Source organism: Raphanus sativus, chromosome 5, assembly GCF_000801105.2.
Source record: "Raphanus sativus cultivar WK10039 chromosome 5, ASM80110v3, whole genome shotgun sequence".
Taxonomy (NCBI): Eukaryota; Viridiplantae; Streptophyta; class Magnoliopsida; order Brassicales; family Brassicaceae; genus Raphanus; species Raphanus sativus.
Window position 1 is genome coordinate 39,260,466 of NC_079515.1, and position 16,381 is coordinate 39,276,846.

At 31.5% G+C, this 16,381-nt stretch overlaps 1 protein-coding gene across 1 annotated transcript; it reads right to left on the reverse strand.

The window, feature by feature from the left end:
* Window positions 1-8,263: 8,263 nt before the first annotated feature.
* LOC108835259 (putative defensin-like protein 317) lies at window positions 8,264-8,726 on the reverse strand. Its single transcript, XM_018608537.2, has 2 exons — window positions 8,650-8,726; window positions 8,264-8,560 (listed from the first exon to the last, which is right to left on the reverse strand). Exons 1-2 carry the CDS (start codon window positions 8,699-8,701, stop codon window positions 8,352-8,354), a joined length of 261 nt encoding a protein of 86 aa, XP_018464039.1. The 5' UTR covers window positions 8,702-8,726; the 3' UTR covers window positions 8,264-8,351.
* Window positions 8,727-16,381: the final 7,655 nt, after the last annotated feature.

Sequence of the window (16,381 nt, forward strand, 5' to 3'; positions counted from 1 at the left end):
CTACCCCACAAGCCCCAGAAACCGGGGCTAGTAACAAACAGACTACTCCTCAAAAGGATCAGCCTCCACTTCAAACCAATCAAACCTACAGCCTCCCACCAGACAGCTGCTCCTCAAAAGGCAAAGCCTACTCCTCAAAAGGCGAAACAGCCTGCTCCTCAAACTACACAGCCTGCTCCTCAAACTAAACAGCCTGCTCCTCCTCAAACGAAACAGCCTGGCCTCCTCAAAACTAGAACGCGCTTACCTCCAGACGAAACAGCCCTGCTCCTCAAACGAAAAGCCTTCTCCACAAAAGAAACAGCCTTCTCCTCTGCCCAAGAGTTAATATCAAAGATTCTTAAGTCGTCTGGGTTTTGTATTAGATTTGTAAATATATAAGTCGTTCTGGAAGTTTTCCAGCTGGACGACTTACAAATAAGTCGTCTGGAAGGTTTTCCAGCTGGAAACCTTCCAGACGACTTATTTGTAAGTCGTCCAGCTGGAAAACCTTCCAGAAAGACTTACAAATAAGTCGTCTGACCTCCAGCTGGAAAAAATCTCTCCCAACTTTTATTTAAGTCGTCCAGGGTTAACTTGTTCTCTTTTATTGCAGAGATTGTTGCCGGAGGATACAGCAGATGAGGCGATCTCGGGTATATAAGATCTTGCCGGAGGATAAAGCAGATGGTGTCACCTCCAAAGAGATTGTTCCTCTCACTTCCACTGACCAACGAGCTTCGCTTCAACGATCAACAACCGAGCTTCGCTTCCACCGATCCAGCTTCAAGCTTCAGAACCGAGCCTGGTTGTATTGGACCAAACAGCTCCCACTGCTTCTGTGCGTGCAAGGAGTGAACGAACGAAGAGAACTGCTCCCACGCAGATATCTCCTTATACGGCAGAGAGAGAGGAAACTCCTTAGAGTGGGAAGTATAATCCATTTCCCACACTAAACAGACCTAAGATGAAGGAGCTCGCTGATTGGTTGAAAACTGATCCGTAAGTGATTGCTTTACCCATAATAGCTTGATTTAGTCTACCAAACTGATTGCTTTTTTGTTTGCAGTGATTATTTCACTAAGGAAGAGGACAACCCACGTACATCACAACTTGGTGGTATCAAAAACTCCGGACATCCAAAGCCATGGCTGGAAGACGTAGTAAGTCTTGCTTATCTTTAAGTTCGTCTGGTAACTTGTCTTTGTATAGATTTGTAATATATAAGTCGTCTGGAAGTTTTCCAGCTGGACGACTTATTTGTAAGTCGTCCAGCTGGAAAACCTTCCAGAAGACTTACAAATAAGTCGTCTGGTAACTTGTCTTTGTATAGATTTGTAAATATATAAGTCGTCTGGAAGGTTTTCCCAGCTGGACGACTTACAAATAAGTCGTCTGGAAGGTTTTCGAGCTGGAAAACCTTCCAGACGACTTATTTGTAAGTCGTCCAGCTGGAAAACCTTCCAGACGACTTATTTGTAAGTCGTCTGGAAGGTTCTAACTTGTATTTATTTTTATATGCCAGCATATAGATGCTTGGATGAATGTGCTGAGGCAGAGGTATAAGGAGAACCCACAATGTTTCCGGAGCGAGCGAATGTGCTTCCTGGATCACAACTTTACCCAGTCTTGGAGAGAACAGTATCTGGTCTTCAAAACATCGTCGTCCTGATCACAATGGTTTAGGAAAAATGCTACCTAGTGGGGCGGCGGAGTTTGTATGACGGATCAATGCCTTCATTTTGCCAATCAAACAAGAAGTTGGGGGAGGACATTGATGATATCTATGCGCCACTGAACTTGGACAACAAACATGGGTGGCTTGATTTGGATATCGATCCCTAAGAGGCACATAGTCGTCTGGGACAGCATACCTTCAACTACCATACCAGAAAGATGGGATGAGATAATGGAGCCTTTTCTCGAGATGGTCCCTTATCTGATTGTGGAGTGCGGAGACCAGATGCATGGGTTGGAGCGATACACTTATGAGAGACTCCTCAAAGATGTACCCACGGCCAACAATGGTGATTGTGGCGTGTACGCTGCAAAGTACATTGAATGTCATGCTCTTGGGGTCCCCTTTAGCCCCTTAAAGACTTGCTAGGTCCAATGCGAAGACTATGAGGGATACTATGGCTTTTGGCTATATGGACGGGCTTGTTGATCAGCATCTGAAAGAGTAATGAGATGGTGGTATGTTGTAGGCATAGTATGATTAGATACACAAATCAATTTATTATAGATTTTTTAACTTGTATAGATTTTTTAACTTGTATAGATTTTTTAACTTGTATAGATACAACAAATCAAGTATTGTATATTTGAACTATTTGTATACACATATCTATTTGTATATTTGAACTATTTGTTTACACAAATCTATTTGTATGTTTGTGGGCATGTATGAGTGATTTATTTGATTTTCTAACTTGTATAGATTTTTCTAACTTACAAATAAGTCGTTCGTCTGGAAGGTTTTCCAGCTGGACGACTTACAAATAGAGATAAGTCGTCTGGAAGGTTTTCCAGCTGGACGACTTACAAATAAGTCGTCTGGAAGGTTTTCCAGCTGGACGACTTACAAATAAGTCGTCGTCTGGAAGGTTTTCCAGCTGGACGACTTACAAATAAGGTCGTCTTAAAAAATAAGGTAGTCTAAAGAATAAAATACACTGGACGACTTACAAATAAGGTCGTCTAAAAAAAATAAGGTAGTCTAAAAATAAAAATACACTGGACGACTTCGTAAAAGGTCGTCGTAAAAAAAAATACACTTGAAGGGATAGTAGAAGGTAAGTCTAAAACACTGGACGACTTAAATACACTGGACGACTTAAATACACTGGACGACGACTTCGTAAAAAGGTCGTCTAAAAAAAAATACACTTGAAGGGATAGTAGAAGGTAGTCTAATACACTGGACGACTTCGTAGAAGGTAGACGAAACACTGGACGACTTAGAAATTAGTCGTCTGGACGGGTAAATCCAAGACTGGACGACTTATATTTAGGTCGTCTGGACAACTAGTCAACTGGTTGTGTACATTGTGGTTTTCGTATGGCCAGTTTCCTTGCAGTTTGAGCATCTCCGTGCCCTGTGTTTCTCCTGGGTTTGTGTCCCCTCATCCTAGATAGCTCCAACCAAGATTGCCATCTTGATTTCTTCTGTCTCCCCGGACCACGCTTTACGTTTGGAGAAAAGCATTCTCGTTCCTCAATATGTTGTGACACGATAGGATATATATTCTCTCTGAGTATCCTGCATACAGATGATTCTTTGAGTAAAGTGGACATACAGTGTGTCGATATGCACACCAGCATGTGTTCCAGCTGCTATAGCATGAGAGCCAAGGTATTTTCTCCACTCCATAGACACCACAACCACACTTTACATGTTCCAAATCAACCGCACAGTCCATTTTGCCACCTTTTGACAAAGAAACGCCATCCATCAATTGGTTCGACCGTCATCGTATCCGCTATCTCTGATCGAACAGCAAGCAAGTATTCAACACCCCGGCTATGTACAGTTGGGAGACTCAAAGCATCTTGTCTCCTTTTCCATACCATTTTTCCTAACTTCTGCCTTATGAACTCCAGCAGGAACGGAATCGGAAATCCTCTTGCTCGCTTCAGTGCGGAATTAATAGATTCAGCGATGTTGCTTGTTTATGTTGAACCTGTTCCCCTTACAATAAACCTTGACCATAGCTTTGGCGTCGGCCCTTCTCCAAATACGTTGCAAGTTCCGGGTTTGCACTCCGTATCTCAGCCATGTACCGGTTAAAAATCGTGAACCGTGTGCGCATAAGCAGCCCCTTTCACCAAGTACATGAGATGTTTCCCTTTAAACTTTTTGACAATGTTATCTTGAAGGTGATAATAACATATTCCTCGGGTTGCCCCAAGGAAACACCTTCTCACACGCACTTTTAATGGCCGCGTGCCGGTCAGAGACTATCACCAGAGCTTGTCATGAGATATACAACTAGCCCAATTGTGAAAAAACCATTCCCAAGAAGGTTCATCTTCAGCATCCACAGATCCCAAAAGCCAATGGAATATCTGAAAATTGCCATCTTGTGCGGCTGCAACTAACATAACACCTCCATACTTTCCACTTAGGTGAGTTCCATCCACCACAATGACCCTCTCTCTGATACTTAAAACCTTTGATAGAAGCTCCAAAGAGAGAAATAGATACTTAAATCTTTTCTCAGAATCAAGTCTATAGCCGTGATAGAATCAGGATTTGCAATGGGATTTGCTCGAGATATGAAGGCAGACGCGAATACCCTTCTTCTGCTGATCTCTCACCAATTTCTTGTGCATATAACAGTGCTCTGTATGAAGTGGTGTAATCAAGCGTCATTGCCAAACATGTTCTTCATTGCATCAGTGATATGCTGTGGAGTTATCCCATCAATGATCCCAACACGATCAATGAAAAGACTACCAACATACTTTGGAGTACAGTGTCTCCGCTGAGCGATTCGGTCTCCAATTGAGCATAAATGTTTTTCCACATACTTTGTTACCCAAACGTGTTTTGACCCATGTTTCACACTCGCTCTGATCTTCCATCCACCACCGCTAACCGGACCGACATATTGCCACAAGGAGAGTTTTTTGTTGATTTGTATATTCTGGAAAGAAAACCTACCCCTCACTGCTGTCAACCGCAGCTCGAAAGCAGTGCATCCTTGCTAACAAAACTCTGGTTGACATAGATGCTGGTACAATCGATTTTCCTCCTTCAATAGCATTTGTCTTAGCATATGTCTTTTCAATTTCTTCAAAACAAATATTATCATCATCTCCTCGTCCTCATCTAGAACCTTTCCATAAAAGACTGTAATCCCCACCATTCTGATCCGTTTCACCAACAATAGTGTTATCAGCATCCTCCTCCCATTTTCCTCCTCCCATTTTTCCTCCTCCCCATCTTGATTTTCATCTTCAACACAGACTCATTATCACCAACATCTTCAAAACATTCATCAGCCTCATCATTATCACCAACATCTTCTTCCCATTCACCAGCTTCATCATTAATCACCAACATTCTCTTCCCATCACCAGCTTCATCATTATCACCAGCTTCTTCTCTCTTTTCTCTGAAACCGTTTCCACCTTGCTGCGGCTTGATACACAAAGACATACTCTATGCCGTTTTGAGTATCTCGAGCAAGTTTCGAACTTGTCTATCACTTGTAACATGAATGGGAGGACTGCTTGGAGTCATCATCATTTCTGCTGGTAATGAGTAGCTAATCTCCACAGTCACTGATCTCATGTCAGGTTATAATCTTCTTGAGCCATTGCAACAAGTTCAGCATGTGTTGAATCTTCATTCAATAAAAACAATCTTGCTCCTTTGAGATCATCAACCACAAAATCCAACGGAAATCTCTCAACAACCATTCTCCATACACTGCATGTAACTTAAAAATCATCTGCAAATATTCAAAATAAAACACATTAGTAAACATAGAGAAAATGAAGAAGTTCAACAAACATTATCGCAGACGACTTAGATTTAAGTCGTCCAGAAGACTTAAAGGTAAGTCGTCTAAAGAGGTCACTTTTGCAATTGAAAATTAAAAGGGACGACTTAATTCTAAGTCGTCCGGCTTTGTTTGTTAAAAAAAAAAATTCAGACGACTTATATATAAGTCGTCTACGAAAAACGGGCTAGTTTTGCATTTGACCGAATCGTGTCAGATCTTTGACTATTTCTGGACGACTTATAAATCAGTCGTCTCTGGAAAGTAAAAATTTCAATATTTTATTCAAACTAGACGACTTACACGTAAGTCGTCCCAGGTTAGTTTTGTAATTGAAAAATAAAACTTGAAATTTAACTTTCTCCAGACGACTTAACTAAAAGTCGTCCAGCTAGACGACTTAATTTAAGGTCGTCCGGGATAAGCAAGGTTTGGACGACTTAATTGGGAAAAATTCTGGACGACTTTGCTTTCCCCGGACGACTTTAAATTAAGTCTTCTGACGGGACGACTTTATATTATGTCGTCTGGTAAAAATTAAATTATGAAGTTTTATTTTTCAACTACAAACTAACCTAAGACGACTTACACGTAAGTCGTCTAGTTTAATAAAATATTGAAATTTTAACTTTCCGAGAGACGACTGAATTATAAGTCGTCCAGAAATAGTCAAAGATCTGACACGATTCGGTCAAATGCAAAACTAGCCTGTTTCTCGTAGACGACTTATATATAAGTCGTCTGGACTGTTTTTTTTCACCAAACAAAGCTGGACGACTTAGTTTAAGTCGTCCGTTTGACCAGAAGACTCATCAGTAAGTCTTCTACATACAGATGACTTACTTGTAAGTCTTCTACGCGAACAGATTTTGAAAAAAATTCAAATTCGTACCTTCAACTAGGTGAGATGACTTTGTTTGCACACAGGGTCTTCTCCAACCACCCAGAACCTCAAACGAAAGCAACCGTAAGTCAAAACGAAAGAAATATGGCTCCAAACAATTTTGAATCAAAAGCTTCAGTTTTTTGGATGAATATGGAGAGAAAGTGAAAGAAATGTTGTTTTTAGTTCATAACAATTGAAACAGAGAGAGTGTAAAGAGATTTACGTGCATTAAAGGGCATTAAAAGCTCCAAACAGTTCGTACAAGGTTGTTCCCACTATTCATGGCAGTGGCAATATTGTAAATACTTGAAGAAAATGAGGTTGAGACAGTAAAGAAGCCATTTTCGAAAAAAAAAAAAAAAAAAGGGTTAATGGCATTTTCGTAGATAAAATGCAGATGTGGGGTTAAAAACTCAAAAAAAAAATGAGTCAAAAGAAAAGGTTAGTTTTCTGTTTGAATTCAAGTTTTGAGTCACTTTTGCAATAAGCCCTTGATTTTTCCTGTCTATTAGGTACATATATTATTTTATTTGTTTTCTTTGTTTGTACTACCAATTAATAATTATGCTTGGTTTGTCTAGTTGCATTAGTTCTGCGTATATTACATTGTTTCATCCACCATATATATTCAAAATATGCAAATTTAACATACTTACTTTTATATATTAATCTCAAATCTAATAGCGAAGTCTCTCCAAGTGTGAAAACAAAAATATGAAATCATAATGGATTCAACTCAAACTTTCAATTTCATTGTCCTTTAAAGTCTTGTTAATCTATTAACAAATGAAAATTAATACTCAAAAGGTCAAAGACTCAAGAAGAACCCTGGAACAAAAATAAGTCAAAGAAATATCAAACAATATATAGATAATAACAAATGCCATATATCAAGTCAAGGAGGGAGAGATTGTCCAATCCCGTAATATTTTTAAAAATGTAATACATTAGTTGATTTTTTTTGGCAACACATTAGTTGATTATTTATAAGAAAATAAACAAGAAAGCTTAAACTCTTTTGTTCTCAAAACTCTATTTTCGTAAGTATAAATTTATTATGTTGCTAACTTCATTGGTACGGAAATGTTTTCGATCTAGTACGAAAATGTTTTCGATCTAGTTTAATAATTTAATGGGAAGACACTGTTAACTAAGGTGTATAATTCGGGTTAGTGCTGGGGTACCATGCAATGCATAAAAACCCAAATGTGGTTTAGTATTATTAAATCACTGGGTTTGATAAATTGAGACAAACATACTATGTTTATTAAAGCCCAATATGCATTTGAGTCAAGATCAGAGAACTCATCAAACTATAGACTAAGTGCAAGTGCTACCTGAATGAATCTGCTGATATGAACAAAAAAAGATCAAGAACAACTAAAGGTTGAGTTCAGGCCGGCTTAAAGCAATATTTTTTACTCTTTGAAATTTATGTTTATTTAATGTTTTAAATACTTTTTTGTTTTTAAAATTTAGTCAATAATATTATTTATTTTGTGATGAAAATAAATATATAAAATATTTGTGGACCCCTTTCAGTTTTATTCATAAGTTTTTCTTAAAACAAAATCTATATAAAACGTACTATTTATTAAAAAAACTAGGTATTTTAACTACAGTGAAACCTCTATAAATTAATAATGTTGGGACTACACCAAAATTATAATTTTTATTAATTTATAGAGATTATTAATTTATCGAGATACTGACTGAACCAAAAACTTAATTTGGGATTATGAAATTATATTAATTTATAGAGATATTAATTTATAAATTATTAATTTAAAGAGGTTATACTGTAGGTCTTTTGAATCTCGGACGGTCGTTACCGTTTGTCCCCTACCAACACTGGTTGAGTTGCCCAAAAAATAGAGAATGGAATATGTGTTGGTAACGATCTTTGAAGTGTTTCTATTATATTGTAAGTTTGTAACAGTCAAAACATCAACAATGGTTTGATTATGTGGAAGAAATTAACAGCTATGGGAACAATAACAATCCTTAATGCTTGGAATATCAGTGCACATGCCATGAGTATCACGCCAACCATGTGTGTTTTGTTTAATACAAAGTTTATCACAAACATCGTCGACGCATGGCTTCATTGGTATTGAATATCCACACCATTTTCCTGAGGGAAAAGGCGGCATGGGAATCCTCCCTGCGTTTCCTACTTCCAAATCTGCATCATTAAGAGAAAAAGAATACTAAATATAGTCGACTCGAACTTACATTAAATATAAGATGACGAGCACGAGAATGATTATTTACCAGCAGAGAAGATGACGAGCACGAGAAGAAACGCTACCAAAAAGCTCTTCATATTTTTGTTGTTGTATGTTAATCGTTTGTAAAATCTTTTGTTTTTTGTTTTTTGTTTGTTTTTGTTTTAACCAAGTTGTCTTGGCCTAGTGGTAAAGGGGCTCCGGCTGGAGCTTCCGCCCTGGGTTCGATTCCACTTGGCCACCGGGGTTAGCGTTAAATCGCAAGAATACGTGGGTTGCCGTCGGCCTCAGGGGGATTAGTCTTGGGCCTAGAAAGCCTTTGGATCACCCCTGGTTAATCAAAAAAAAAAAAAAAATCTTTTGTTTTGGTTAGAAGAAAGTGTTGTATTGATTGAAAAGCAATGAATAGGCGGCTATATATATATTAAATACAAACGTTGACCACTCCACTAAATAATAATAAGAATGCAATCTTGATTCTGGCCATTTACTTTGCTTTAATGATTTGTTTTGAACTAGCTAAATAATAAGACGTATAAACATTTCTATAAGACCATGTGCAATGGACATTTTGAATGTTTTATTCAACAGTTGAATACTTGCAATGAACTTGTTGAAAGAAGAAAATTAGTTACGTGGATTTAACTCTGTTGAAAACTTTTAACTAGTTAAAAGTAAAAAATATGGGTCGATAAATAACACATATCAACAAATGAAGTAATGTATAAACAAAAACTTATTTATAACTATAACTCATTTTTCTATAAATGTTTTAAAAAGATAAAAAAATATACTAAATACATAATTGTTTATGATTTATAAATGGAGACCTGGTTTATTTGATTTGGATATATAAAAAATTCTACTTCTATTATAATCTTTTTACCATTCTATTTTAAATTCTTATTTATTCCCTTAATAATATGATTTTCTAAAAGAAAATACTTATGACTATCCATATTTTTTATTTTTTATTTATTTTCAAAAATGTAAATAAAATAAAATTTTAATTCAAAATGTTTTTATTTTTATGATTTTAACTAAGCCAATTGAAATTTTTATTAATATAAAAAGATAAAATATGGTGTTGAATTTTATTACATAAAAACCATTCTAGAGTATGAAAAATAAGTGAGTGTTGAATTGTTATGTGGAATAGAGAAATGATGATGTGGAGTGTAAAACTTAGACCAATACATAGTCTAAGTCCGAGAAAATCAGAAAACAATATTGGAACCAAAATTTATGTTGAATGTGAGAATTTTAAGAGTTAGTAGATTTTTAAAAATCAAGTAGATTTAAAATAGTGTATGAATTTAATCAAATATTTGTTTTTGACTCTCATTGATTGTTGTTGACTATGATAGATTTTTATATACATATTTTTCAAAAGATATTTCCTTCCATGGTAACATATACAAGTCAAGTTTTCTAGAAAATTTCCAAATATTTTTCATGTAAAACATATATATATATATATATATATATATATATATATATATATATTAGTCAATACATTGCTACATAAGAATATTTTATTTTTGGAGATCAGAAGAAGTGAGATATGTTTGCATGTGGGTAGATTTTTTATTACATGGATTCTTAAAATCTTGTGAATAAACATGATATTTTCAAAATCTAGTCTTGTGAGTAAAAATATAAATAATTTACTTACTAATAAAAATAGTTTAATATAATTAAAAAATCAATAATAATTAAAAAATTAAATAACAAAAGATTTAATAGAATTTAAAATTCTCAAACCAATAGAAGTGGATTTTAGTTAGAGTTTTAAAATTCATAAACCAATAACCATAGAATTTTAAAATTTTACAACTCATCTAGAATTTGTTTACCAATAAACCCTCTAATAGTATTGTTATTGTATCACATATGCCATAATTTCCAATAAACAAGAAAAAGAAAATCTTGGTACTTAAAAGTTTAGATAAATAAAATCTTGATGAAAATAGTTGACTACAACTTGCTTAAATTTTAGGAAGCCTTAAAGATAATTTCTTTTCGTGTCTTTATTAAGGGAAAGCTCTATAGAAATAGAACATATCCTATTTTGAAAGAGAAAAAGTATTAAAGATGAGGAAATATTGTAAATAGAATGAAAAGTACAAACTAGTAGGCATTCATGTTTTATAAATTTAAGGTGCTACTACTATACAATATACATCATCGCTTTTGTACATAAATAATTGATGAAGTATTAGTAGTAGTTGTTTATTCAAACATCTTTTTTTAATACTGGTTTTTATCAGAAATAGAATGAGACTGTAACTCCAAATTGAGAGGAGCACAAATGAGTTCAATACTAAAAATTAGAGAAAAGACTTATACCGTAATAGGTTTGGACGTTCGGGGATCCATCGGTTTTGGTTCGGTTTGATTCAGATTTTTGGATTTTCGATGTTATGTTCATAAGTTTCATTCAGGTTTTACTAATTATTTGGCCGGGTTTGGTTCAAACCTCAAAAGTTGACAATTTTTTTCTAAAGTATATAAATTATTTACAAATCTAAGTCACATTAGTTAAATCATCTCAAAAGTATTCAAAATAACAAATAAAATAAACCACAAGAATATTTTGAATATTCTAAAATATCTAAAACACCTTACATATATAAAAACATTAATATATTTAACTAATTTCAGATATTTTCGGATCCTAATTCGGATTTCGATTCAATTCAGGTTATAAACCATACTCCAAAATACCAAATTCATAGTCTCATTCGGAATATTTTGTATAATAGTCGGATCCAATTTTATTTTTTCCAGTCAGGTTTAGGTAAGTAATTCGAGTTAGGGTAAAATACCCAGACACACCGTAGACAAATCAGAAATCTAAATGTAAAACACCAGTAGGCGCCGTTAGTAAACTCTAAGCCATAATTATTATGGGATTTTTAGGGTGGAATTCTTATCGTAATATAAGAATTTTTCTTAATTTTAAATAAAAAAGTTAAAAACCGTTTTTTTAATATCTTATTTAAGAAATAACTAGATTTTGACCCGCCCTTTAAAGGCGGGCATATTTATTTTTTATATTTATTCTAAAATTTTAGTTTTTATATTTATCTTTTAATTATATTTGTGTTTTTATTTTTTATATTTTTTAATGATAAATAAAATGCTTTAATAATTATATTAAAATAATTAGACCACACCTGGAAGTGGTCTCCCCTCTATTCGGAAGTGGAAGCATTGATTTGAGCAATGGAATGCATGAAGAATTTACGACAGTTTCAGGTTACGTTTGCAACGAATTGTTCTCAATTGGTGAAGATGGTTTCGGAACCAGAAGAGTGGCCGGCGTTCGCAAGTTATCTGGAGGATATCAGGAGTTTATAAATTAGTTTCCATAGTTCACAGCTCATTTATGTACCAAGGACGGCAAATTCAAGGGCGGATCGTCTAGCACGCAGTGCCAGACAACAATCGTCTTTTGTCATTCACATGGATGCTGAGAGCTACCAGTTTGGTGTACAAAGTCAGTCTGAGTCTGTATGTTTTGATGACAAAATAAAAATAAAAATTAGACCACACTATATATCAATAAGTCATGTTCCTGTTTTAAAACTATTGATATATATATATATAATATTTTCAAACTTGTACATCCATGTTTTTAGATAAGAAGTTAATGAGAAATCAGTTTTGAAAATATATTACAATATATGAAGTTTAATGAATAATTTAAAAATAATTAAAATAACTAACCTTAAAAATAGGAATGGTATTCTTGTTAATTCCTTGAAACATCAAGGGATGTCAAAATAAAGGCTGCTGTTTTAATTGTATTGATTTTTAATATCTACTCTATTAATTTAGAGTCCTAAATTTTATCTACTTAAAAAGTTGTCATTTAAATTTGCACCTATTCACAGCCCATTAGAAATAATCATAACATTTCTTATTATTAGTTTATATAACTCCCGTTTAAGAAAAGTATATTCTTAAGTTTGATTCTTCCGCTGTACAAACACTAACAAACGTAACGATAATTTACAAATCAAATTATATTATCCTTTAACCAATTATAACCAAATGAAATACCAATCAGTATAGTGACATGATTTGTTCCACGTGATGCATTGTTTTGAGAAGTGAGCCGATAAAACTTTACAAATGTGTTAATTTGTTATAATTCTATTTTTACTCCATTTTTATTACATGATCCAAGAAAACCATTTAACTCAATATATTGTTATATATCAAACTTTTCTTAGACATTGAATTTTACAATTCAGTAGTTTTAATACACTTGGTCCAACTAATTAAACAATACTAAAAGTTTATATAATTTAATAAAATTTTATAGTTTTAACATTTTAGGTGCTTACACATTTAACTGTGTAAATATTTTAAATGCATAGAAAAAACACTCTTGATAAAACCTAATCACGTTTTGTATAACAATATATGAACTATTTACAGTTCCAAAAACATAAAATATAATAACTTTAAACAATATCACATAATTTATTTTCGTTTTTTAACTTTATTCACAAATATATCTCATGAAAATCTAAACAAATTGTATATCAAATATACTCATCCAATCATTTATATAATTTAGTTGATTAATAGATGAGTTGCATGATTAGAAAAAGAATTCAAATTTATTTTTATCAGAAATGTTTAAAAATAAAAAATTTATGAAAAACAAATATATATATATACAAAAAATATTATGTTAAATAAAATACAAAATATTTTTAGGAAAAATTTTATTTTCCTTTTAAATATTTCAATTTTCATTCAAATTCGAATCTTAACAAAAACAAATATCACAAGATATATATATATATATATATATATATATATATATATGTATAATATGTAAATATTAAACAAAAATATTCAAAATCATCTCTATAACAATTGTTTTTTTAGAAATAAAATATACACTAAAGTTATATAAAATAAATTTTATAATTACTGTTTCTAAAAAAAAAAAAAATATCAATACTATTAAAAGAGAATAACTTTTTATCTACTTGTAAGTAGTCAAGATTGGACCATTACATTTATTTAAATTACTATTATTTCTCTTATAACTAACTTAATTATTATTAAATATATACTATATCTAACCAATTATTTTAATATTTTAAAATAAGATCTTTAAAATATATTCTTAAGTATCTTTTACTAAGATTACATCTTAATAATATCTTTTAATATCTTTTATTTAAAATGTAAATACAAAATTATTTTTAATATTTATTTTTAGTTAATAAAAGTCATAATTAATAACTAACTGTAGTTAAAAACGATTTTTAATTCAGTTTTTATTTATATACTAAGAAATAAAATTTCTATAGTATTTATATATACATAATTTATATTCTTAATTAAATTACTACACCAACTAATAAATATAAAGTAACTTAATCCATCTATTAACTATTTTCTATATTATAAAATAACATAATAAAATAAATGCATGAATTTTACAACATACTTCAACTTAATAAAGCAAATATTAAAGTACGATGTATAAACTAATAAATAATTTCATAAATTAATACACACATATATATATATATATATATTAAATATTTTTAAAAAATTAATTTATTTATCAAGTATAAAGCGGATTGAATAACAATAGTTAATTTAAAAAAATATAATAATAAAATAACTTTTTTACCAATATAAAATATTACAATAAATTTGCGGGTTTAATAGAACTTTTAAATAACGAGTTTAACCAGATTACATATAGAATCATCCATTTTATCGATTTAACCATGGGTCCGGATCGGGTTACAGAACACTGAATATAACATTTCATGCGTTACATTTAAAAGTATACTAGATCATGACCCGCTCGACCGAGCGGGAGTCAATTTTTTTTTATCTTTGTTTTTACTAAATGTTATACATGATCGCAATGTGTATTAATATAAATTTTGATAAATAACAATGTGTACTAATGTGTTTAAATAAGCAATGTGTTTAATTAATAAATTTATTTTCTAAATTTTATGATAACGTAAAGTAGATTTTTTCTATATTATTTAAAATATATAGTGCTATATATTTTGTATTTTCAACATTTATCATACAAAACTTACATTGGGATATTATTTATATGAAAATATGTGTAACATAATATATTTATATATTATATAAACATATGCACACCCGCACGGGTTTATTTTAAAATGTATTCTATATTGTTTAGTTTTATGTATTATCGAGTTTGTATAATTCAAATTTTGTGTTTAAAGAACAATATCAAAACTGTCTTTCGTATGTAAAATAACACTTTGGAAGCGCGAGTTGTGTCTTTTTATTGTAACACAAAATTTTATATAAAACTTATGTTTTTTTGTACATTACGAAATTTAATTTTTTAAAATAATTATTACGTAATTTCAAAGTGAATTTTATCTCTGAAGTCTAATATATTTTGTGTGTGTAATGGTTCAAAGCATTTTCGATATATATTATATTTCAGTTTGGTCTGTTTTTAGTATTATTGTATAAGTATAATACTATACAATATTACTATATTCTATACAATATATGAAGCTATGTGTTATTTGTTTTAGAAAGTAGATTAGGCCCAACGTAGTTATAAGAATAGTCATATCTTTATGTATGTGTCTATGACTTATCTACCTAATGTTATTCGTACTAATAAAATTAATATGGTCAATGAAAATATACTGATCAATTTAAAATGAATTGTATAGGGTAATTATAGAACGATTAATATTTTTAGTATTCTTAGTATATATCTTATTTAAATCGACATGTAATAAATGTAAAAATCATATATGGAATATAGACAAAAATAAGAACTGTATTTAAGGAAATACATCAATACAAAGTTAGACTATGGTACATATTATATATAAAGAATGAGACATTTAATTTAAATATATGAGGTCCATCTTTAAAAATCTACCTAGAAGAAGTTGTAATGTTCCTGTTTTAATAAGATAGATATACGTAATCGAAAAATAAAAATTTATATCATTCGAAAATATTTTCGTCCTTTTAAGGACGGGTCAAAATCTAGTCTATTCTATTAATTCTTCAACATGTCCAATTGATAGTAAGTTATGTCCAATTTAAAAAAATCATGATACATGTAACCATTAAACAACTAAGACCTACAAAATCGGAAACTGCTTCTTATTTATATATCAATTAATATCAATATATCAGGTGGAAGTGACGATCAATGGAATTAACTGCCACATTTTCAAATAATTGAAAATGGTTAACTGCCACTAATTAACAAATATCGGAATGCATAAGGATATTTGTAACCTCCCTTCCCCTTTACTTCCTATAATTCCGGGATGCATAAGAGTAGAAAAATATCACGTACACAAAAACTTTATATCTAAGAATAGAAAGAATATTAGACTACGAACATTGACAGCAATTATTCATATATTATCAATAACAATCAATGACATTTATATTCATAGTATCAATATTTATGTTTACAAATAAATAAATAAATAATTATACCAACTTTTTAAATCGGACTGTTTGAATAAAATATCAAATAATTTAGATAATTTTAAATTGGGCAATTTTCCTAAATATAACATTTTTAAGTTTTTGTTACAAAAAGATCATAAGAAAAAAAATGGCCAAAATATTTTATTTAATAGGTAAAAGACTCTTATACCCTAGATATATAAATACAAATAATAAATTAAAAATTATTTTTTTATAGTTTCAGATTATATGTTCTCAAATTCAAACTTATTAAAAAGAAAATTTCAAACTTTTTC